General features: G+C 42.7%; 2 protein-coding genes across 6 annotated transcripts in view; one reads left to right on the top strand and one right to left on the bottom strand.

Annotated features, from left to right (window-relative positions):
- The window catches only part of ttll5 (tubulin tyrosine ligase-like family, member 5), a 99,092-nt gene extending 87,252 nt beyond the window's left edge, over positions 1–11,840 (top strand). For 4 of the 5 annotated variants that reach the window (XM_055863154.1, XM_055863151.1, XM_055863153.1 and 1 more), the window contains one exon: positions 201–3,150. In XM_055863154.1, coding sequence (XP_055719129.1) covers positions 201–264 — 64 coding nt within the window. In that variant the 3' untranslated portion in view covers positions 265–3,150. Of the gene's footprint in view, positions 1–200; positions 3,151–11,036 lie in introns of those variants that run through there. The other variant, XM_055863152.1, reaches the window with a different exon arrangement.
- On the bottom strand, positions 2,449–18,981 carry tgfb3 (transforming growth factor, beta 3). The gene is made up of 7 exons (XM_055863157.1): positions 18,144–18,981; positions 9,323–9,486; positions 7,306–7,435; positions 7,034–7,141; positions 5,060–5,228; positions 4,305–4,458; positions 2,449–3,557 (listed from the first exon to the last, which is right to left on the bottom strand). Exons 1-7 carry the CDS (start codon positions 18,487–18,489, stop codon positions 3,399–3,401), a joined length of 1,230 nt encoding a protein of 409 aa, XP_055719132.1. The 5' UTR covers positions 18,490–18,981; the 3' UTR covers positions 2,449–3,398.
- Positions 18,982–23,106: the final 4,125 nt, after the last annotated feature.

The raw sequence follows: 23,106 nt of genomic DNA, 5'->3' as shown, positions 1-23,106 counted from the left end.
TCTTTTTTTTTTTTTGAAGTGTAAGATACACCAGCCAGCACTATGCAGTACTTTCTTCCCCAGCTTCTGCCCTGACCTGTTCCCACAGTAGTATCCTTTCTAACTACTGCACACTGAACATTCAGCCTTGAAGCACAAGTTTCGATGTTCACCCCAATGTAGTTATTTTATTCATCTTAGTTATCTTCTTTCCTCTGCAGGTCTTTCTGGGTACAGCAAACTGTTTCAGGGACAGGGGTCCAAGCTCAGATGACAGCGAGATAACAAGAGAAAGGACGGGAGCTATAGCACACCATCTTGCCGAGAAAGGTGTCTCTGCATGTGACCAAAGGTGCATGCTGGGTAGGAAACAACTTAAGGATCCCACTGCTGTGACTGTATGTCTGACATCACACCAGGCCCTGTTACTGTTTCTATATGAAGGAGACATGCAAGACGATAGCCTGCCCTTTCAGGAATCCCTGGGCCTGACGCAGGTCGGGATCTGTTGCACAGGCCAAGACTTTCCAGTGGCTTTCTGTATCACCCCACCCCCCCAGCCCCAACTCCATAACCCTATCGCAGCAGTTGTCATCCCTCATTCTCCCCATGCTGTCTGTCTGTCTATGCCATGGAAAGACTTCAGTGACAGACACCCAGCAACAGCTGGTTCCCACCAGAGGCCCCATGGGCACAATCACTGGAGCTCAGAGTATAGTCTTAATACATTATAGCAATTACTGTACAGCCAGAGAGATGTGCTTTATCACCCCCTTCTGTCTCATTTTAAAGACATGTTTGCGGTGTAGGGAAGTTTGGGTACAAGAGAGAAACTGAAATTGACCAATATTTTAGAGATTGTCTCAATGATCTTGTTTTACTGAGAAATGAGCAAGTAACGGAAGTGTTGTCTGGTGAGGCAGGCTTGATGTTGTGCTTGGGAACCAACCATCCCATTCCCTCATGAATTAACTTATCAGAGAGTATCACAAACAGTTGCCAGTCCAGTTAATTTTGGTATACTGAAGGGATTCCTCTCTCTTCATGAAGACTTGTTACATTGGCTAGCAGGACACTTGAATGAGTTGTATTGTTGCCTTTACAGTTCTCATGTTTGCACTCCCTTGTTTGTCTATACTCTACAGTAACAGTATATACCATACTTTTCCCACTATGAACTGTAACGAGGTGTACACCTGTTATACTGACATTCTTTGTGCGCTCTGGCTTAGTAATGTGCAGTATACTGTTAGACCTGCACAGTAATGTTTTTATCTGGCTTTAACTCAATTGTATGTTACACAATACCTTGCAGTCAGTCGTTTCGGACTGTAATGCAATGACAATGTTGTCCATTTGTAGTGTGTGCTCTTTTACAACCTGAGGGGAAAAAGCTATTGAATGTCTGTCCCATGGCCCCTGTGTGCAGAGCATGGTGATGAAGGGGCCTATCTATGCAATGCCATCTTTTGTAGTAAATGTACTCAACCCTCCTTTCCACAGAGGATTCTACCTGGAACCCAAAAAGGTTATTCAAAGGGTTCTGCTATGGGGACAGCCGAAGAACCCTTTTTTCTAAGAGTGTATCCCAGTATGCTGTTATCTCGAGTACAAACTGGGGAAGAACATATGCAGCAGTGGGTTGGGTCATGTATTATTGAAAGGGAATACTAAGTTAGTGGGTTATTAATAGCCTTTTGCATGTGTCTCCCCAACTGCTGTATTGTGAGGACCAAACAGTGTGGGAATCATCAGTGACCATTTGCAAGCAAGACCATTAATATCAGTAGCAATATGTTTATTATGCCAGTGTCGTCTATATGTACTGTAATTGGTTGCATTGAATATAATTTAATTTAAAGGTTGTCAATCAAATCAGTTTCCTGCACCTCAAAGTGAACTAGGGCCTAGTTCAATCAGATCCAGCGTTAACTGGCGATAGCCGACACCAGGGTGTTTTGGCAAAACTGCATTGAGCTGTCAAATCGGTGAGCAGCTGCTCTTGTGGTGATTGTCACAAAGCCAAACCCGTCCCACTCGCATTAGAAGTTAAGAATGAGAAAGTGTAGGCTATATAGAAATAGTGACGTTCAAATTGAAAATCATTAAACAAAATGAGGATTTCTATCAGCCTAATCGAGGTGTAGACTACATCTCACATTCCAGTGTTTGAACTTGTTAACGCTGCATGGGAATCATTTCAATGCGACTTGGTGCAGCCAATGGCAATGACCACTTTGGGTATAATGCCGGGAGCCGTTGTAGATTTGAGCGCTTTAACGTAGTTCCACCTCCGACACGTCAAAACATCATCTATGCGGATTTGGCTAAAGAGGATCTGATTGAATCTGGCTCTTCGTTACTAGGATCTCAATATGGATAGCGGTTGAGCTGGGACTAAATGCATAATTTATACTGATACCCACAAATGATGATTATCTAGAGATTTTGAAAAAATATATACATCTGTTCGTCCAAGACCATTTTTAATTTAAAAAAAAGTGTTTAAGAGTAATAGCAATAAACTTTTACAGTTTGTGAGCTAGTGAAGTGTTCACCTAGTGACATACATTGTCTTGTACAACAGAAAAGTCAGCTTCATTTAAGAAAAAAATCCAGAAAACATGATTTTGTTGCATAACAGAGGTAAACATAACCATAAAGATACTTTGTTGAATAAAGGTTGTTTTCCAGCATTTTGTATTTTTCCTAAGATTATTCGAGTCCATCAGCATCTGTCCTAGATTAACCAGTGTAGGGAGATGTGGTGCACGCTGCGCTAGTTTCCAGCATGGACAGTCTGTTTGTCCTGTGCGTCAAGGCTTTGTGTCAGCCCTCCATTAAAAAGGATGGTTCTCTTTAGGAAACAAAAGCCTGACAGAGCTTTTGCTTTAGCCCCTTTGATTAATTTGCACTGTAAATCCAGGTTTTCAGTGGGTCTCTCTTTTTGACTGCAACTACTGTATGTCCTTGAGTAGGCAGTGGTCATGGCTAGAACAGCTTCCGTCTGTTCTTTTCCTCTGAGCAGACAGAGGTTGATGCCCGTGGTCATATGGCACAAAGCTAAAGGCAGTTCAGAAGGCTGAAATATTGACAAAAAAATAAGGGAAAACACTTGACATTGAGAAGAAAAAAACATTGTAAAAGGCCAATAAAAAAGTTCTGTTGAGATTGCTGGGTCTGGAGTGATGTTTGAAAGTAATTTGGGCACACAGCCTGGGAATTGTGGGTAGAGTGGTGGGCTGCGTCTCTCTCTGCAGGGCCTCTGTGTGGGCTCGACTAAGGAGGGGGAGAGTGTTGAGGGTGGACAGGTGTACTCTTGGTGGTGGGACAGACAGCATACCACCCTCCACTTCCCCTCCCTCGGTGTAGTGCCGTGTGTGGCCCTGTCAGATCCCAGTGTGCTGGGCCCGGAGCCCTTAGCTACACTTGCAGGACTTGACGATCATGTTGGAGAGCTGCTCCACCTTGGGGGTGCGGCCCACGTAGTAGAGGATGGTGAGGGGCTCCAGGTCCTGGGGCACACAGCAGGGAGAGGCAGACGCCTCAGGGTTCAGGGTGTTGTACAGACTCAGCATCTACGGAGGGATGGAGGAAGGGAGGGAACGTCAGGCCAGGTACATTCACTACAAAAATAATTGTTATTCCCTTTCATTTCATTTGGATGAAAAACAAGTTTGATTTTGAAGTTAGACCTTCAATCAGATCAAGCGTTAACCGGCAATAGGCGACACCCGCATAGCTGCTGTTTTGGCGGTGTCGGAGGTGTAACAGAGTTGGAGCTTTCAAATCGGTGAGCAGCTGCTCTTGATCATTGTCACACCGTCACACTCGCATTAGAAGTTCAGAATGAAAAAGTGTAGGCTATATAGAAATAATTAAATCATTCAATGAAAAAAATGCAGATTTCTATCAGCCTAAACTAGGTTTAGATTCCATGTCACGTTCCAGTGCGACTCCGTGCGGTCAATTGTAATGTCCACTTTAGGTATAATGCCAGGAGCCACTTGTGGATTTGACAGCACTAACACAGTTCCACCTCCGACAACACCAAAACAACCGTTATGTGGATGTCAGCTAAAGCGGATCTGATTGCTTAGTATTAAGGCTCTATTCAATGTGATGATGGGTTGGTATTTGTTCATATTGGCCTGGGAAACCTCAGGCTATCAGATTGTGAGAGTGTGTAGGTGGGTGTTGTCTGTTTAAGTGTGCCAACATACAGTACATGTTTGTAAGTGCCTGCATTCCATTGTGTCATTTAGTGGTAATAATACTTAACACAGGGTAATGAGTGCATTACTGGTGTACAAGCCGTGTCTCACCGAGCTGTGTGTGGTGTCTGCGCTCCGTAAGTAAGGGCAGGGCCCAGAGCAGAAGTTAGCGTAGTATCCCTTAGGCTCGTGGATCCACCTCCAGCCCAGGTGCTGGCGGAAGTCAATGTAGAGGGGTCGTACACAGCAGTTCTCCTCATAGTTACTACAGTAGGTAGGAGAGAGATCTTTATGAAGTAATGAAATACCTCACCTGAAGGAGAAATGCTCTATTTCTAGGTTATGTACATTTCACTACATGCATGCAGTCTGACTGAGTCCTAAGAAGACCACACATTCCACTGGAAGGTGTGTCCTCATTTTCCTCTTGGAGGCAGCCCAGGTGTCTTACTGTTGTCAGTGAGACTGACAGAGAGATTCCAGAGTGGACAGCATGTAAGAGAGGGGAGGGAGGTAGCTATCGTACAGGGACAGATCTTGACTTGTATCAGATTGTTAATGCCTCTGCCATGCTACAGACTGACAGCAAATTAACCAGCTTATGCCTACGCTCCTCTGCTAAGTGAATTACAAACGAGAGAAGCCACCATTACCATTTGAGATCCAACTTGACCTTCTGTGTTGCTTACAGGAGTAACCAGGGGCTATTTATCTATTGGACAAAAATGTGGCTACTCATCCTGTAGGAAGTTTTCATCTAAATATATGACATACACTCAAATTGTTGTTGTTTCAGCTATGATTTCACAGGTTGATTTTGCACAGTAAGTTAGTGATTGAATAAGAAGAGTGAGGTGGTTAGTTACGAGAAGCAGTAGTTGGTGTCCAGGGCTCTCTTGCGTCTGCGGGATGAGGACTGGGCATCTATCCTATGAGGGGGCAGCATCATGAGGATGAGATGAGGGAAGAGCTGCTCTTTCTGCTTCTTCAGTCTGCCCAGGTCCCAGCGGCTCTCATCGTAGTCACCCTCCACACCTACAGGAGGAAGACACAGGGACATCAGAGGTGTCATTAGCGGATGAAACTACGTAGACCAAGACCATTCCATAGAAAAAAAGGGATAGATTTGGTAAATCAAGCTGAAGTGCAGTCCTAGTCCATTAGAAAACAAAGTTTTTCAATTCAAATGTAGACCCAAGTATTTCAACAGAATTGTTTTGCTAGCACAGACTGGAATATGTTCCGGGTTTCCTCCGATGGCATTGGAGGAGTACACCACATCAGTCATTGGCTTCATCAATAAGTGCATCGATGAAGTCGTCCCCACAGTGACCATATGTACATACCACAACCAGAAGCCATGGATTACAGGCAACATCCGCACTGCGCTAAAGGCTAGAGCTGCCGCTTTCAAGGAGCGGGACTCTAACCCGGAAGCGTATAAGAAATTTCGCTATGTTCTCAGACAAACCATCAAACAGGCAAAGCGTCAATACAGGACTAAGATTGAATCGTACTACACCGGGGCCAAGCTTCCTGCTATCCAGGACCTCCATACCAGGCGGTGTCAGAGGAAAGCCCTAAAAATTGTCAAAGACTCTAGCCACCCTAGTTATAGACTGTTCTCTCTGCTACCGCACGGCAAGTGGTACCGGAGCGCCAACTCTAGGTCCAAGAGGCTTCTAAATAGTTTCTACCCACAAGCCATACGTCTCCTGAACACCTAATCAAATGGCTACCCAGACTATTTGCATTGCCCCCCCCCTCTCTCTTTTACACCGTTGCTACTCTCTGTTATCATCTATGCACAGTCACTTTAATAACTCAACCTACATGTACATATTACCTCAACTAACCGGTGCCCCCGCACATTGACTCTGTACCGGTACCCCGCTGTAGTCTCGCTATTGTTATTTTACTGTTGCTCTTTAATTACTTGTTACTTTTATTTCTTATTCTTATCTGTGTTTTTTTAAACTGCATTGTTAGTTAGGGGTTCGTAAGTAAGCGTTTCACTGTATGTTCTACACCTGTGCATGTGACTAATACAATTTGATTTGAGAACCCTGCCCCTCAGCTCAGGAATGGGGTATCATAGTGTATGTCTGAGTCAGTTATACAGAATTAGAATTCACCACTGCTGTTTTTGTCATAATACTTTCTGTAATGTCTTAAAAGCATTGTCTCCACTGGTAAGAGGCTGAACTTCAGGCATCACCCACTCAGGCCCACTCCTCCTCCTGCTCTCACTCCTCCTACTCCTCCTCTCAGCCCCACTCCTCCTCCAGAGCTGGTCCCTCTGTCCTCCCCCTGGGTTAGTGTCTGCTCATCCAATCTGCCCCTGATAGCAAAAGCAGTAGAGATCTCAGGAGAAACCTTGCCGGTGGATTTGGAGCCCCTCTTTAATTCGAGGCCAAGCGTCTGAGTGCCGTGGTAGCACATTCTTTGTGGCCAAGCCAGTCAGGGGAGCGTTCCCAGGACCAGGGACCCGGAGGCCCCAATGCTAAGTGAGATACCAGACCAATTGTATTCCCATGATCTGTCGCTCTCTCCCTCTTTCTCTCCTCTCTAGTCCTCTTGTCTTTCATCTCTTTTCCTTTCTCGCTCTCTGCCTTTCTCACTCCCTTTCTCTCACCTCATTCTCTCTCTGAGAGGAAAACCATCATCTTCATAAAAGAAAGCCATATAAGTATCAACCATTGAGGCCCATGTTCAATGGTCTTTTTCTAATTCTGAGCTCATACAGATAGAAACAGGGGCTGTGATGAGCAGTGGAAAAGCCAAAAAGGAGGCATGAGAAATGGTTGGTTTCTTAAATGCAGCACCTCATGTAATTTTACCTTTGAACTTGACTTGTAGCACCTCATTAACGTTTTCGATAATGTCACCGTTGGTGTTGAAGGTGTGGCAGGGGCAGTGCACACTGATCTCCAGGCCCAGGTTGGTCTCTGAGGGGAAGAAGAGAGCAAGGCAATATGAGGAAGTGGTATTTTCCTTGAGGCCATTTTTCCTTTGTCCAAATTAAATTGAGTTTCCAAATACCTTTTGACTTGTGCTTTGATATGCAACACATGGTATGAGACCGGGAACATTAGGGCTTTGGCCCACTCACCTCGGTACATAAGCCATTCCCTGACTGTGTCTGTGACATCGAAGGAGACCCACTCTGGCGTTCCTTTGGTCAGGACGTTCTTGCCCCCGATGTAGCGCTGCTTAGCTATGTGGTCGTCTGGCCGCAGAATCTGCCAGCCAGAGGTAAGAGAGTGACCCAGCTGCATATACTCTCTCTCCCACACACACGCCCACACACACCAGACGGCAACCCAGCCAGCGCTGTCTGAGCCAGACGCTCCAGGATGCCCTGGGCCAAACGTCTTCTCCTCATGGAAAAAGTGACTCCCTGTGTTGATATCCCCATTTTGCAAGTTAATGCCTGTGTGTAGCCCTACTGCCAATGAAGAACCTGGCTGTCCCTCCATCTGCACTTCAAACTTCAATTGGGCTCTGAACACTTTGGGTTTCCTGACACTGGTCTAGTCAGGATGAGGCACTGCAAATGTTGCTAGAGCCGCCATTGCTTCAGATCTCTGAGTGTCTCTGATTATGTGCTGTATACCATCATGGACGTATACTTTGTCTCAAATTGCCGGACTAAGGGTTGGATTCAATCCATATCGCCAAAGTATCGCGAAAAATCCGCATTATAGCTAGATTGAAATGTAAATGGGAAGTAGACGTGCTGAGAGTGCTGCAGCACCCCTTGATAATAAATAATAAATACATTTAAAAAAAAATGGTAAACACTACATATGTCCGTTAAATTGGAAATTACTTTTACATTTTAAGCGGCGATCTTCCGCGATACGGATTGAATCCAGCCCTAAGGCATAGGATTTAGGGTTCCACACTTTAAATAACGCCTAAGGTTTCTGTGAACGATAAGTGTTATCTCCAGAGAGAGGCCAGTGAAGTGGGGGGCTCAGCACCACAGCAGGCTAGATAAACAGGTTCCTGAACATTGTCAGCTTCTAATCCGGCTTCCTGTGGGAACAGGGGACCCAGCAAGAGAGCACGGCCAGCGCCAGGGCCTGCCAATCAGCTCCCGGCTAATGTGTGGGGGCGAGCAGCTCTATTTACTCCCCCAGCGCAGCGGCTGACCCTGCCTCTATCTCCTCTGGGCTCCTGGAAACAATCTGGGGACCTGACAGCCAGTCTGAGCGGAGCTTGGCCCTGGCCAGAGAATAGCCTGCCTCCGAGGTGGTATGCAGGCTGGAGACGCTCGTTTCCCTGGCAGGAAATGTTGGAACCTGATCATAGCTCCCATTCTCTCACGGGAGATTAATGAGGAAACAAAAATACATCCCATCCCATCCACCCCACCCACATACAATCCACGGACACACACACACACACACACCACTCAGAAACACATACACACCTCCTAAAAAATACAGGTGCAGTTGTCTGAATCTCTTGTTGAAAACATCTAACTGAAAAAAAGGGTGGTTGGACAAAAGCTCTGAGATTGACAGCTGTGAAAGGAGCGATTGCAAAATGGTAATCTAGAGTTTCTCAGAGTCTGCTGTAGCACGCTCTGAATTGTGTGCAAATGTACTTGACTTGAAGCACATGGAATAATGATAATCACTTAAAGACAGGGGGAGTTAGGGGCCCTGATATAAATGTTTTCTTCTTTCTATGTAGACTGACTTCACTGTCCCATGTGTATTGAGACATATTTTATTTCTGTATTATTTTTCCTCTATTTTACCAGGTTAGTCTCAGTGAGATGAACAATCTATTTTACAAGAGACACCTGGCCAAAATAGCAGTACACGAGGTTGCAGACACATTCACAACAAACACAAAGCGCTACAGATGAAAAAACATACATTTACACATTGAACAGCAAGATGGTTTGGGAAAGTGAGGTGCAACTAGGGGTCAAAACATTGACCGCCCCCACTTCATTTTCCATCTTAGTGTTTAACTTAGCTTTAACCTTGCCTTCATTTAAAGGGACGAGCTCCTGTAATTTCAGGACCTTTTGAAGCTTGTATGAGAGAATTGGATCACTACACACCCCACATGCATGAGTACAGTGGGAATGGAATAGTACGTTCACACACCTGGTAGAGCTCAATCCGCTGCTCGTTCCTCTTGGCACTAGAGTTGGGGACACGAAGGGCTCGGAACTCGGCTCTGAAGAGGTTGGTGGAGTTCTTCTCCATGGCGGAGACGTTGAAGCGGAATACCTTAGACGTGATGCCCTTGGGGCAGTAGGGAAGGTCATCTGCAGGGCAGGACACAGAGACAAAGTGACTCACCTTAAAACACAACTCTAATGATGCCATCCTCACTGCTTCCACACAGCAGGACTATGACAAAAGTCTTCACTCTTGGTACACAGCCTGAGCTCTGTTTTGAAATTAAATATTTTTTCAGTTGATCTCTATATTTTCTCTATTTCATAGTTCGACATTCCAAATGAATGTCCTTTACAACAGAAAAAATACAGTTAACCATTCTCCAACCATTGCCAGTGAATAAAATGAAGCCTTGGGCCATCTGTTTATGCTTTGTGCAGTCCGAGTTAGCAACAAGTTGAAGTCATGAAATGAAAACCAAATGTCCCATGTGTTGGTGGAACTGAACAGGCTGGGCTGAGATGGCAGTGTGCTCCTCCTCCCTGCCTCCTGCTCCAGAGCTCGTTCAGAAGCCAAGCGTTCCCTAGAACAACCAACCAGTTTAGCTCAGTTCAGCTCACATGTGCAATCACATGCAGGTAGATACAGAACACTAGCTCAATCAATGTGTTGTTTGTAAGGGAGAGAGTGCTTCAGTGACTGTTTGTCAGGGGGGCTGATTGTATAACTGAGAGAAACAACTTAAGGTTATTTTAACCATCAATTGGAAGGGGAACCAGTCCTGTCAATCTGTGTGGTGTGGTTGTGTAAGGCAGACCGTGGACTCAGCTAGAGTAGTACAGTACAGTAGTTATAGTAACAGCCACAGAACACTTCTCGATGTGCCCCTTCTGAAATACTTCCTGTTGCACTGCCCAGTCAAGGAAGCTTTTATTTTTTTCCTACCCTAATACCATTGAATCGTTTATTATTTTAACAGGCCGAGCGCATGCAGAGCTGAGCAAAACAAGCACACGGCAAGCGTTTTACGAGCCAAGTGGAAACACTCATTTAAAGCCAAGCCATTGCTAATTTATAACCCCAAGCCTGAGCTTCATTAGAGACCCTGTGATTCACTGGTGATGGTTAACAAGGATATCGCACCTTTGGTTGACATGAATCTAGATATGTTTATAACAATGGAGAAGGATGTTTTTGCATTGCATTGTGAGCTCACACATCTACCTAAACTTCCTATGATCCATAATCTTATTTCACAGAGGTTTAGCCATTATCTGATATTTCCATGAACTATTCTATTTTTAAGTCTCCCTATTTATATGTGACCTTCTCAGTCTTTAGACTCTTCACCCCTAGCCAAATATCTGTCCTGTGCTTGCTCACAATCGATAAGGGCTCAATAGCCCTGTACTCCCTTGGCCTCTCTCTTCTCCCTTGTCCCTCTGCCTCCCCCACAGAAGGTGGAAAGGCCCACTTCAAGAGGAGATTTGAAATTCTAATCAAGTCTTTGGTTTCCTTTTGGATTACCTCATTTTTCCCATTGCAATGGTTTTAGGTGGATTTCACATTATGGCTTATTATTGCCAAGGGTCTGAAGGTAATTTGTTCCATGGCTGTGAGTGTAAGAGATTGCCAGCATAATTAGAGTGAAATACACAGCAGACTAATTTACAGTCTCTCTTCTCTCCATTATCAGATCTGGTTCTAAGGCCAGCAGTGTGAGCATGCTGACATCAGCGGGATTTTGACCTGAACCGTATCTGAAGCAACCAAAACATGTCCCAAAGAGCTTCTATGGCCCCTCAAAATAGTTTATTTGTCAATGCAACAAAATTGTATTATATTGTAGTCCTTCACATTTCTCAAGGTTGTGAACCTTTCTTTTGAGATTCATTGTGAATATGTTGAAAATAGTAACTTTTGTGGTGAAATAAAGCTGTCCAAATTTGGCTTTGTTTGCAAATATAATACATGTAATAAATCCTGTGTGTAATGGCACAAACCACAAACAGGTATCGCAGTTATGTACTACACACCAAGCACTATGTAAAATTGTGTATCTACACGGTAACTACTATGTAAATAGAAGGTTTTCATGGCATTTCATATGAAGTGGTACAAATACCTCTCCCACTTTTCCCAAGGGACTGAAAATGGGGTCCTGCTTTTTGTAACCTTTCTCTTTTATGTGGCAGTGTGTCTGCAATGACTTCCATGGACTGTGGGGCAGAGGAGTACCCCTGTACATTGAATAAGGTACTGGCACTGACCTGTATATACTTCCATTCTGGTGTTCTTTAACGCTCATCGTAGGTTTTTATTCTTACTTTTATTTGTTGTGATATTTCCTATTATTATCTATATTTATTATGATCTATATTATTATTGTTATTATCACGGCATTGTTGGGAAAGAGCTCTCAAGGTAACAATTTCACTGTACTGTTTTACACCTGTTGTATCCTGTGCACGTGGCGAATAAACTTTGAAACTTGAAAGAAGAGTATTTGTAGTGAAAATGTTGAGCAGTTGACCAGATATTAATGTTCTAGATCAATAACCTGCCTGGTCAATAGAAGAATAATAGGCGAGGGTTACAATAGTAGTGAAATCTTCCCCACAGGAGAACCTAGGGACAGAATAGCTCTGTTCTAAAGCTTCTCATAAAGCTTCCACCCTAGACAGACACTGTTCCCCCTCCGCCCCCTTCCCCCCTCCGCCCTCACCTCATTCCTTCCTGTGTCTGGGATGCCCCACCACGCTAGCTCCTCTCCTCTCCCTGCCCTGGTAGGTGACATCACACAGAAGCTCCCATCAAACACTCCCAGCAATCAGCATGTTCCCAGTGCCCAAAGGGCCGGCCGTGATGTCAGTCTCGCCAAAGCTATGTGAAGGTAAACAAAGGAAATGGGAAGCATAGAAAGCAGGTGCTGGCCAGCTGCTGAGGAGTCTGGACCTCGTTTACCAGTGAAAAATGGCAACGGCGTTGCAAAAGCTGGTATTCTAATGTCTAATAACTAATGTTATTAGACTAATCTGGCTTATCGAGAAGGCCACACATATTGCATTTTTTCAACTAACAGTTTTATCTTTATCTAACATGTCGATAAAATAATATAGCTATCTCCAGATGAATAAACGTTATAATTTGAGCAGTAAATTCTAATCCAATTACAATTCACACTTTTGCAAAACAAATGATTACATATGACTGAATGGTCATGTCAATAAAAACATACCTGCCCTGATCACCTGTCTGTGCTACTGTCATTTAAACAACACTTTAGCGTGGACCAAGCCATTCCTCAGACCAAAACATTTCCAGTACTTCTGTCCTGAGTAAGTCTCTACAGTAAGTCTCTACACATGGAGCCTGTGGCTGACTGTTAAGATGAGATAATGTGATGGAGTTCTCTGCTGAAGTAAGACAGCTTTTTTCCACTTGATCAAGGATGGGGGGGGGGGGGGGGGGGCTGTCTTTCGGAATGGACCAGAGAAGTCTGTTTGCTTGGGATGACGTCACCTTTCTACAATTCCATATATCAGGAACACTGCTGTTCTCAGCTCCGGTCCACATCTTTCTTCTTCCCTCCCAATGCTGAATCAATGATTTCCTTATGCCAAAACACTCACTGCATGCTTTTCTTCTAAATAAACCTGGCTCTGCCTAATTTGCAGCAATGAGAGCCAATTCGTGGTATTCTTAGATGGTTCAGGGGTAGTCTTTGGACAGACTTACTATGCCAAATGTCAACATAAAGACAGTGAATGAGTGCTAATATATGTGGAGGAGTGAGTACAACTGGAGTTCAGTACCCAAACCTAGGACTGGGTGCTGTGGATTATGGAGAAGCTTGGCCCTTGTGGTGTTAGTTTGGCTCCTCTACCAGTGTTCACCAAATGGCTCCCATCTGCACTTGTCTTATCCACAGCTTTACTGGAAAACACTGTTTATATTCAGAGACACCTAACTAATGGTACCATGAGTATTTTGGCAAATTACTCTAGTTATTAAAGCATATGAGTCTGGGAGGAAAAGTCTCTTCGTCTTACACTCAGCCCTGTAACTGAGTAATAAAAAGAGTGAAAAAGCACCAATCTGACAATAATCCAAGACATTCCCACCTTCCAAAAAGAGTGTATGTAAAACCCATTAGACTATGGAAATGGAATGAAAATATGTCTTGCTGTATTACTGTGGTGATAGACATGACGCTCACTGATACCGAAACAGGCCCTACTTCTTATGAAAATTACATCATGGAAAGTGAAGGGAAGAGAAAGGTGATTATTCATCAACACTGCAGACCTTGTTATTGAGGGGACAAACACTCTCCCTCCCTTACAGTCTACTCTAGAGGGTGTATCTGGACATGAACAAAGAACAGGATTATTAAACAAAGAAAAAACAACAGGGACAGAAAAGTGCATTGAAGGCTACATTTAGGTAAATGTAGGAGATTAATGGAATTAGTCTTGTTCAATGGCCAATGAATGACAACCAGGGCCAGCTCTAGCCTTTGGGGGCCTTAAACAATATTAGGTTGGGGGCCATGTTATGCCATGTTAATGATATAGTAATCATGGCTGAATACCGACTGGGCATGCAGGGCATGTGCCCGGGGCCCTGACCTCCAGAGGGCCCCGATTGATTTTGTTAGTCACTCTGACTACAAGTTTAGATAACTGGCTAGACTAATTTACCAATCTAAACATCATTAGGTGACATGACTAATTGAGTGACTGTCAGTAACCAGATTTCCATCCAACCTTTTTATGCGAGTGAAGTACATGTTGGATAAAACATGTAATGACAGGCCTGATGGAAACAGAACATTTTTCAGTAAACTTTCCAAATGTTGTCAAAACAAAATACGCTAGACAAGGTGAGATCTTTTTGGGTCTGTGAAAGGAATTATGCGAGAAACGTTGGTTGAAACACTTTTATGCGTAAATATTTATATAATGGGGTGGCAGGTAGCCTAGTGGTTAGAGCGTTGGACTTGTAACCAAAATGTTGCAAGATCGAATCCCTGAGCTGACAAGGTAAAAATCTGTGTTCTGGCCCTGAACCCACTGTTCCTAGGCCGTCATTGAAAATAAGAATTTGTTCTTAACTGACTTGCCTAGTTAAATAAAGGAAAAATGAATAAGAACCATCATATCGAAGTAAACGTGGAGTCACGCGATGACATGTTGTGTGGTCCTCCCACTACAACTTGTTGGGAAAGCATGCCGTTTATTAAACTACAGAGTTATGATGAACTGTGCAGGGTGGTGAAAGGGCAATGTGATGAGCTTGATGCTCCTGTCCAATAAATATCTAGGGTCTTATCCTGGTGACATGATAATCAATGCTTGGCTGCCTTTTGAAAAATAAAAATAATCTCACTCTTTTGTCCACATAATCTCATCATGTAGGCTATATGTGCACTCTAACCAACAGTGTGCAGATAGCTCTGTTGGCTGGAGCGCACGTGAAAATACCAGAGGGGCACACGCTATATGATGTTATTTTTTTAATGTGCACTACATCATCACGCACAGCCTTTTATCTGCAGAAAGTCAATTTGATGGAAACACATCTCTGGTGGGATACATTGTTTTTATGCAGATCTTAGAATATTAAAAAATCTGCATAAAAACAATATATCCCACCAGAGATGTGTTTCCATCAAATTAACTCTCAACTGTTAGAGAACTCGACCCTGACTGAGTCACTAATATATATATATATATATATATATATTTTTTTATAAATAAAAGTTGGTCGGGGTCCCCTAGCAGCCGTGGGCCCTAAGCGACCGCTTGTGTCACTTATGCCTGGAGCCAGCTCTTGTGACAACTGTGGCCACTATGCCCTGTTTATTTACTTTGATCATGACAGTGTCATGACAGAGTGATGTGACTAGGGCTCCTGGCTATGATGCAGCCCAGAGCCCACGCACCAGACCTCTGTTTGTTTTGTGGCCTCTGGCTACCTCTGACCAAGATGGTTGTAGTAGTGACTATTTTGAGAGTCAGAAGCACTCAGGAAACAGATTTGACACAGGGGCTTGAGCTGTTGCCAGAGGAAGCTCTGTTCAATGTCATTGAATAGCTTTAAACACCTGTTGATTATAAAGAAGTAACATGATGCAATGATCCAGCATCTGAACAGTGAATAGGCCTCCAAGTCTTCCACTTAGTAAACAATTCCCCTCGAGACAATTCACTGCAAAAGAGGGAGATGGTCCAATAAACTTCTCACTCCGATTAGACTGGAACAATCAATTTTAGGATGAGCAAGGCAATTTTGTTCTAGTGCACAAGCCAATTTGCAGCTGAATAAACTGTGTTTGAACTTTTAAATTGTGCTAATAAAGAAAACAGTGGTGAGGTGAACACAATACATGATAAAACAATGTCCTTAGAATCCCAAAAGTTTTGGGAACAAATAATATCTGGAGTTGGGAAAAAACTGTAATTGGTGCAGTGGTTGAAGGGATGCTAAAATCGCCGGAGTGCCTGAAAAAAGTGTTCCAATGGAATGTCTCAGACGGTTGTGTGCTGGGTCAGCTATTGGGAGTTCCCATGGCTTTTATGTGAGGTATGAGGGAGGAATGGCGCTCACGCCAATTAGACTGTTTTCTTTGCCCTCTCCGTTTGTCGCGCTCTTTCCACTGCGCAGGTATGCGACCGTGCGTTAACGTTATGTCGGTCAATTCCTCTGTAGGCGGAGCAAGGGTATTTTTGCGTTATTTCGTGCGTTATTTCATTAGTACAATTTGTTAACGTTGTCTCCACGTTTTTACAGTAGGTCTTAGCCTATGCTGCAGATCTACGGGTGCTTTTATAGATCAATTCAGCTGGAAATGGAACATAAATATGGCAGTTGTATGAATACCATAAAATAAATCACAGACACTGCTTGCATTGCACACTGACACAAACTGGACACAGGGGGCTTAACTCTGCAGGGAAGTCAGAAGAATGACATTTTGAAAAGGGGAGTAATACATTGGCTATATGGGTTTTCTTCAGTTCTCAATGAAATAGTTGCTTTAGGCTATACTGATCTTTCATACTACATTTTTATTTATTGGAGAGGTATGCTCCTCTATTAGATTAAATTATTTATACGGAAAACCACCAGAGATCGATATTACATTAGCATGAGATGTTTGAATAAAATCAACTATATGTAAGCTACTTTCCTGATGCGTTAAGCACTGCATTTGAACATTAAGACACACAAATTAATAAAGAAGGAGCCAGAGATCAAGATATAGCTTAACCAGAAGAACAAAACCTGTTCTGACTGAACCGACCCTCCTCCTCCTCCCACTGATGCTGGCCGTTGCAGATTCTGCCATTAAGCTCTTGAAGTTGCCGGTATGAGGCTACACCAGCGGTCAGAAACCTTTTCCATTTGGAGTGCCAAGTTATCGTACTATTTCTACTGATCTGGTGCCAGATTTTCGTGGAACAGTTTCATTTCATGTATAATAGTCTTTATATCTCAAAATCAATGTCATGTGGTTAATCAAAATTCTATCAAAATAAAAATGATACAAATCTAAAGTAACTTCTATTACCATTGCCAATATGTAAAAAATAGCCTACAAATAAAAACATTGCAGCCCGCAGGTAGAAAATATCCTGATATCATATCAATCACTTATACGTTGCCTGTCTGCAAGGAACTTGAAACAGTGTATCAAAACGTCTGTGTCCAGCCTGAAGCTTGTGCTAGCAAACTTGCAACATTGTATAAAATATTCTGGGCCCTCAAGAGTTTGCTGCGCCAGTGAACTCCAGACAGACACAGCTGTAGGCTATTTGCGCAAGGGATAAGAAGTAATCAGGTAGGCCTTTTTTATGATATTTCCACCGGATCAGAGCATGATCCCTTTCATGCTGAGTGGTAATTGAAAGGGAGCGAGCTGGAAAGATGTTTCTAATAGGCTATGTTGAGGAACTATTGTCATTATCAATGGATGTAAAAACAGGCTTCGTTTACTTGCCTTTTGAGGCGAAGAAAAAATTACCTTGAGAAGCTCCACAATGATGGTGAGTTAAGACAATCAGAAATTGTATCAGATCCCCAAATGGGCACATTTATAAGCCTACATTTGTGTGCAGGCCAGTTGCGTAATCAGGTGCGTGTCCTTACTCAAGATTGACAGGAGTGTTCCATACAAAAGACAATGAATAAAATGACAACTCATAAATGGAATGAAATAAACCAAAACGTTTACCCCACAAGTGTAGCCTAGGTTGTGCACTCTGCAAACAACGTGTCCACTCCTACAATGACAACCGTAAGACTGTAATAATAATAATATATTGAATGCATTATCAAAAATGACCGTAACCAAACGAACATTGTAGATTCGAAATGGTCATTAATGGTAAATGGTAATCTGGTGATACTGGTGGGTAATCCCCACAGCCTCTGTCTTTGGATAAGTCTACTCAGACAGGCGTGAATCAGACAGGTGTCTCGTGTGCCATATTTTCTATATATATATTTGCCACTGCTCGACTAAAACATCTCGGTTGACCAACAGCCTATGGAGCAAACAATCGACCAGTTGACTAAATGGGATCAGCCCTAATTTGATACCATTTCACCTATTCCGCTCCAGCCATTACCACGAGCCTGTCCTCCTCAATTAAGGTACCACCAACCTCCTGTGAATAGAAGCCACCGTGGCAACATGATCAGCTGTTGGTAGGATCAGGATTTCACAAAACGAACAAAGCGCATGGATAGAAAAGTGGCCTTCATGCGTAAAACGCGTAAAATTAACAGCACTTACTGTTTTCTGGTGGTCCATTAATCATATTGAACTTGTAAATCTCTTTGGCGTAATATTCAGTCTCCGTGTTATCCTGTCCACAACTTTGCTGTCTGTCTCTCCCCAACTCCTCGATCAGCTCCTTCGTACTGTTATAGAGCGATAGCACCTGAAACGGTACCTGATTCGGACCCAATGTTTGCGGCGGACTGGTCAGTCGAAGTTTACTGAGAATCTGTCCTCGGATTGCCTCTACTCTCTTTTTCTTTATGTGGTCTATGTCCACAGTGGTGCAAGTGGATAGTGACAAAGTCATGGTCACACAGTTCAACAGGAGGAAAAACAGAAGTGCTTTACCCAAATGCATATTTCTATCTGCCCTTGCTTAGCTAATAAGCTGATGAAATATAAGTATGGTAAAGGGGCAACAGAAAAAGACACCAAATTATTTGGACTAAATTCCAAACGAAATGTTATCCTCTCTCTCTTTGCATTCAGGAGGTCAATGAGTCCTTTCCCCCGAGGAAACCCATCTTGTCAATATAGGGCTAGTGTCATCTGGGTGCTATCCGGGTGTCCATTCCAAGAATAGTCCAGATCATTCTTGAAATTATCTTTAGTTTATCTGAGACCCCTTTTCACTCAATCTGTCGTCTTTCTATTCTTCCTTCAAATGTTGTCACACCCTTGACATCTTCCGTTTTCCCTCGTCATTCGTTCATCATGACAAAATGTACTTTCTCCATTGTATTTTTTCTTTTCCATCAACTTTTGCTGGTGTAAGGTCAGTGCCGCTCTCCCTCACGCTCCTGTCCCCTTTGCGCAACAGAGTCTTGTACTCAATGGACGCGCTGTGATTTCACTGATACTTTATAGTAAGTGGTAGTTGTGACGTCTGAGAAGGAGGGACTGCAGATTATCATTCCACAGGGACATTTCTGGGAGCGCATTTCACCCTCTATGATGTCTGTCTATTTGAAGCCATGTATTATAGATACATAAACAACTTGTTTGTTTGTGATTGTCTTATACAGTATTTAATCAACGTATACAGATAATAGCCTACGTAGGCACATCAGGTCACATAATAGTTTGGATCACACAAGAGCATTGGACATTTTTAAGAAGTGACCGTCTGCCCCCTAGTGGATATATGAAGCTAATGTGGAAGACATGATCTACTGCATATGACTTGATATTCAGAGAATAATTTAGTGATATAATGAGCCTACTGTGAAATAAATAACTGCCACCCTTAACATAGAGCTCCAGTCAGTTTTAGAATAGGTAACTAGCAATAGGCTGGTGCTAAATATCTCAAAAACTAAAAGCAGATTTTTTTTGACAATTCACTGGCTTAACTCGAAACCTCATCTGGATCTATGCTTGAATAATGTGGTTATCGAGCAAGTTGAAGACACTAAACTGTTTGGTGTCACCCTAGATAGCAAGCTATCAGGTCAAAACATAAACTCAATGGTTACTGTAATGGGAAGAGGTCTGTCCATGATAAGGCGTTGCTCTGCTTTCTTTATATCTCAGTCATCCAGACAGATCGTACAGGCCCTAGTTTTGTTGCACCTGGACTACTGTCCAGTTGTGTGGCCAGGTGCGGCAAAGAAGGACATATAGGCAAATTGCAGTTGGTCCAAAACAGAGCAGCACGTATTGCACTTAGATGTACACGCAGTGCTGGAAAAAGTACTCAATTGTCATACTTGAGTAAAAGTGAAAATACCTTAATAGAAAATTACTCAAGTAAAAGAGAAAGTCACCCAGTAAAATACTACTTGAGTAAAAGTCTAAAAAGAATTTGGTTTTAAATATACTTAAGTATCAAAAGTAAAAGTATAAATCATTTCACATTCCTTATATTAAGCAAAAGAAAAGGCATGATTTTCTTGTTTTTATTTTATTCATGGCTAGCCAAGGAAACACTCCCAGACTTAGACAATCATTTACAAACAAATGATTTGTGTTTAGTGAGTCCGCCAGATCAGAGGAAGTAGGGATGACCAGGGATGTTCTCTTGATAAGTGTGTGAATTTCATAATTTTCCTGTCCTTAAAGCATTCAAAATGTAACGAGTACTTTTGTGTAACGTCCTGACCAGAGTTCGTATGTGTTTTGCTTGTTTAGTGTTGGTCAGGACGTAAGCTGGGTGGGAATTCTATGTTGTGTGTCTAGTTTGTCTGTTTCTATGTTGGGTTAAATGTGTTGCCTGATATGGTTCTCAATTAGAGGCAGGTGTTTGACGTTTCCTCTGATTGAGAACCATATTAAGGTAGGCTGTTCTCACTGTTTGTTTGTGGGTGATTGTTCCTGTGTCAGTGTTGGTGCTACACGGGACTGTGACGGTTAGTGTGTTTTGTCAGTTTGTATTAGTGTCTTGTTTTGTTTGATTACATTCATTATGTCTAATTACCACGCTGCACATTGGTCCTCTGATCCTTCTCGCCTATCCTCGTCCGAGGAGGAGGAAGAGCTAGACTGCCGTTACATTTTGGGTGTCAGGGAAAATGTATGGAGTAAAATGTACACTATTTCCTTCAGGAATGTAGCAGAGTAAGAGTAAAAGTTGTCAAAAATATTAATAATAAAGTACAGATACCCCAAAAAACGACTTAAGTATTTTTTACTTATGTACTTTACACCACCGTGTACACAGAGGGCGAATGTCAATGACCTGTATGTCAGTCTCTCCTGGCTCAAAGCTGAGGAGAGTTTGCCTGCATCACTATATTTGTGCGTGGTGTTTAAGGTACCCAACTGTCTGTTCAAGCAGTTGGGACACTCATCGGTATCACACAAGACATGCAAACAGAGGTCTCTTCACAGTCCCCAGTTCCAGAACAGAGGCTGGGAAACACAGAGTATTAAATAGAGCTATTACTAATTGGAACTATTTGCCAGCTAATGTATCTCTAGCTAGCTATATAAATAGATAAAAAAACATAAAAGAACACCTTACGGCACGATGTGGACTGTGAAGAGACAGACATTTGTATGCATTTTGTATTGTATTATGTACGTGATACGTGGTTGGGATACGACTGTGATATATGGTTGTCTCAGCTTGGCTATCTTAAGATGAATCCGCTCTGTGGGTCGCTCTGGATGGGAGCGTCTGCTGAATGGCTAAATCGTAATGTAAATGTAGTGCTATGTATATTTATGTATATTATGCATTTTAGTTGTTGTGTTTACTTTTTGGACCTTGGTAGCAGCTAATTGGGGATCCTAATAAATCTGAAATACGTGAGATTCAGTTGGTGTGGAAGTGGAGATATGTCTGTTGCATGTGTCCTACCTTTTTCGTACTATGTGCATACCTTTATTGTACTATCTGCGCCAGGTGAGAACTCAAACTCTCTCTGACAATTCTGGTTCGGTTCTACACATCCATCATTGGGTCCATCCTCACCTCACAGTCTGGTTTGGGTCTGCGTCTGCCTGCTACAAGGGCCAACTGCAACGCATCGTCCGGTCTGCAGAGGAGGTTATCGGCTGTCACCTGTCCTACATCAAGGACCTGCACGCCTCCAGGACAAGGAAGTGTACAGGTAAGATAACCGCTGACCCTGCCCACCCCGGACAATCGTGACCAAAAACACCCGCCACCTGAACAGTTTCTTACCCCATGCTGTGGCCCTCATCAACCGGCCATTGTGCTCATAGGGATTAAGTGACTTTACATTGGGCCGATTACTGCACCTTGTCATCAGTCACCTCAAATACTAATCTGCACTATACTGCATTTGCACTATGTAGGGGAGAGTGGGGTAAATTGAGCCACCCTTGTTTCTAGGAAACCATACGCAAAATTAATAATTTGACCAAATATTTAGGAAGAGGTCATCATTTCCTGGAGTCTGTGAAGAAAGAAACCACATGGAAAAAGTGGTAAACAATTTAGTTCCAGAAAAAGGATTTTCACCAAGTCAAATTAATTTATTGTGTTAGATGTTTCATGATGCTTGTATCTAAACCAAAGTAAATCATTTTAAGATTGTTCTAAACATCAGTTGCGGTCTCTATAAGATTCAATATGAGGTCCTAAACTGAGAATTAAAGTGCATCCTTGTGTGGGCTAATATACTCTAAATGTTTGCCTTGAAGCAAGTTGAGCAAATGTCTATGGGGTAACTTGAGCAAATGTCTATGGGGTAACTTGAGCCAATGTCCATGGGGTAACTTGAGCCAATGGTTGAGCAAATTTAAGTGTTTTTGTCCCAGGCATAATGCAAGGAATTATCGCTAGATATGAGGTAACAACAGGGCCTATGTTAAAAGTGCTTGTTAGATGTTAAGCCTGTGTTAAAAGATGATTAAAATGATTAAAATACAACATACAATTGTGATTGTGTCAAATTTGGGAAATAAAGATGCATTTTAGCACTACCTTTATAAAACGAATTCAATACAGAAATTTGTAGGCGGCTTAACTTACACTATCCCACGGCTCAACTTACCCCATACCCGGGGTAAGTGGTGCCAAGAAACCACTGTTTTTGGGCATGCTATGTTTTTCGAAACTGTAATATTTACATGAATTCTGATTATTTCCATGGATACACAACATCCTGAAATACATGAAGATATCTTTGTTAGAAATAATACTATATTTCCCTTGACAGGGTGATGCTAAATGTAAAAAATTGCTCAACTTACCCCATTCTCCCCAACACATCAGCACAGCACTGTAGCCCTACACTGAGTATACAAAACATTAAGAACACCTTAGGCCTACTGTACACTGAGTGTACAAAACATTAAGAACACCTATTCTTTCCATGACATAGACTTACCATGTGAATCCAAGGGAAAGCTATGATCCTTTATCGATGTCACTTGTTAAATCCACTTAAATTAGTGTAGATGAAGTGGAGGAAACAGTTAAAAAAAAATGTTTTTTAAGCTTTGAGACATGAGACATGGATTGTCTATAAGTGCCATTCAGAGGGTGAATGGGCAAGATGAAAAA

The sequence above is a fragment of the Salvelinus fontinalis genome, chromosome 15, assembly GCF_029448725.1.
Source record: "Salvelinus fontinalis isolate EN_2023a chromosome 15, ASM2944872v1, whole genome shotgun sequence".
Classification (NCBI taxonomy): Eukaryota; Metazoa; Chordata; class Actinopteri; order Salmoniformes; family Salmonidae; genus Salvelinus; species Salvelinus fontinalis.
This window is presented reverse-complemented; position numbering and strand designations above follow the sequence as displayed.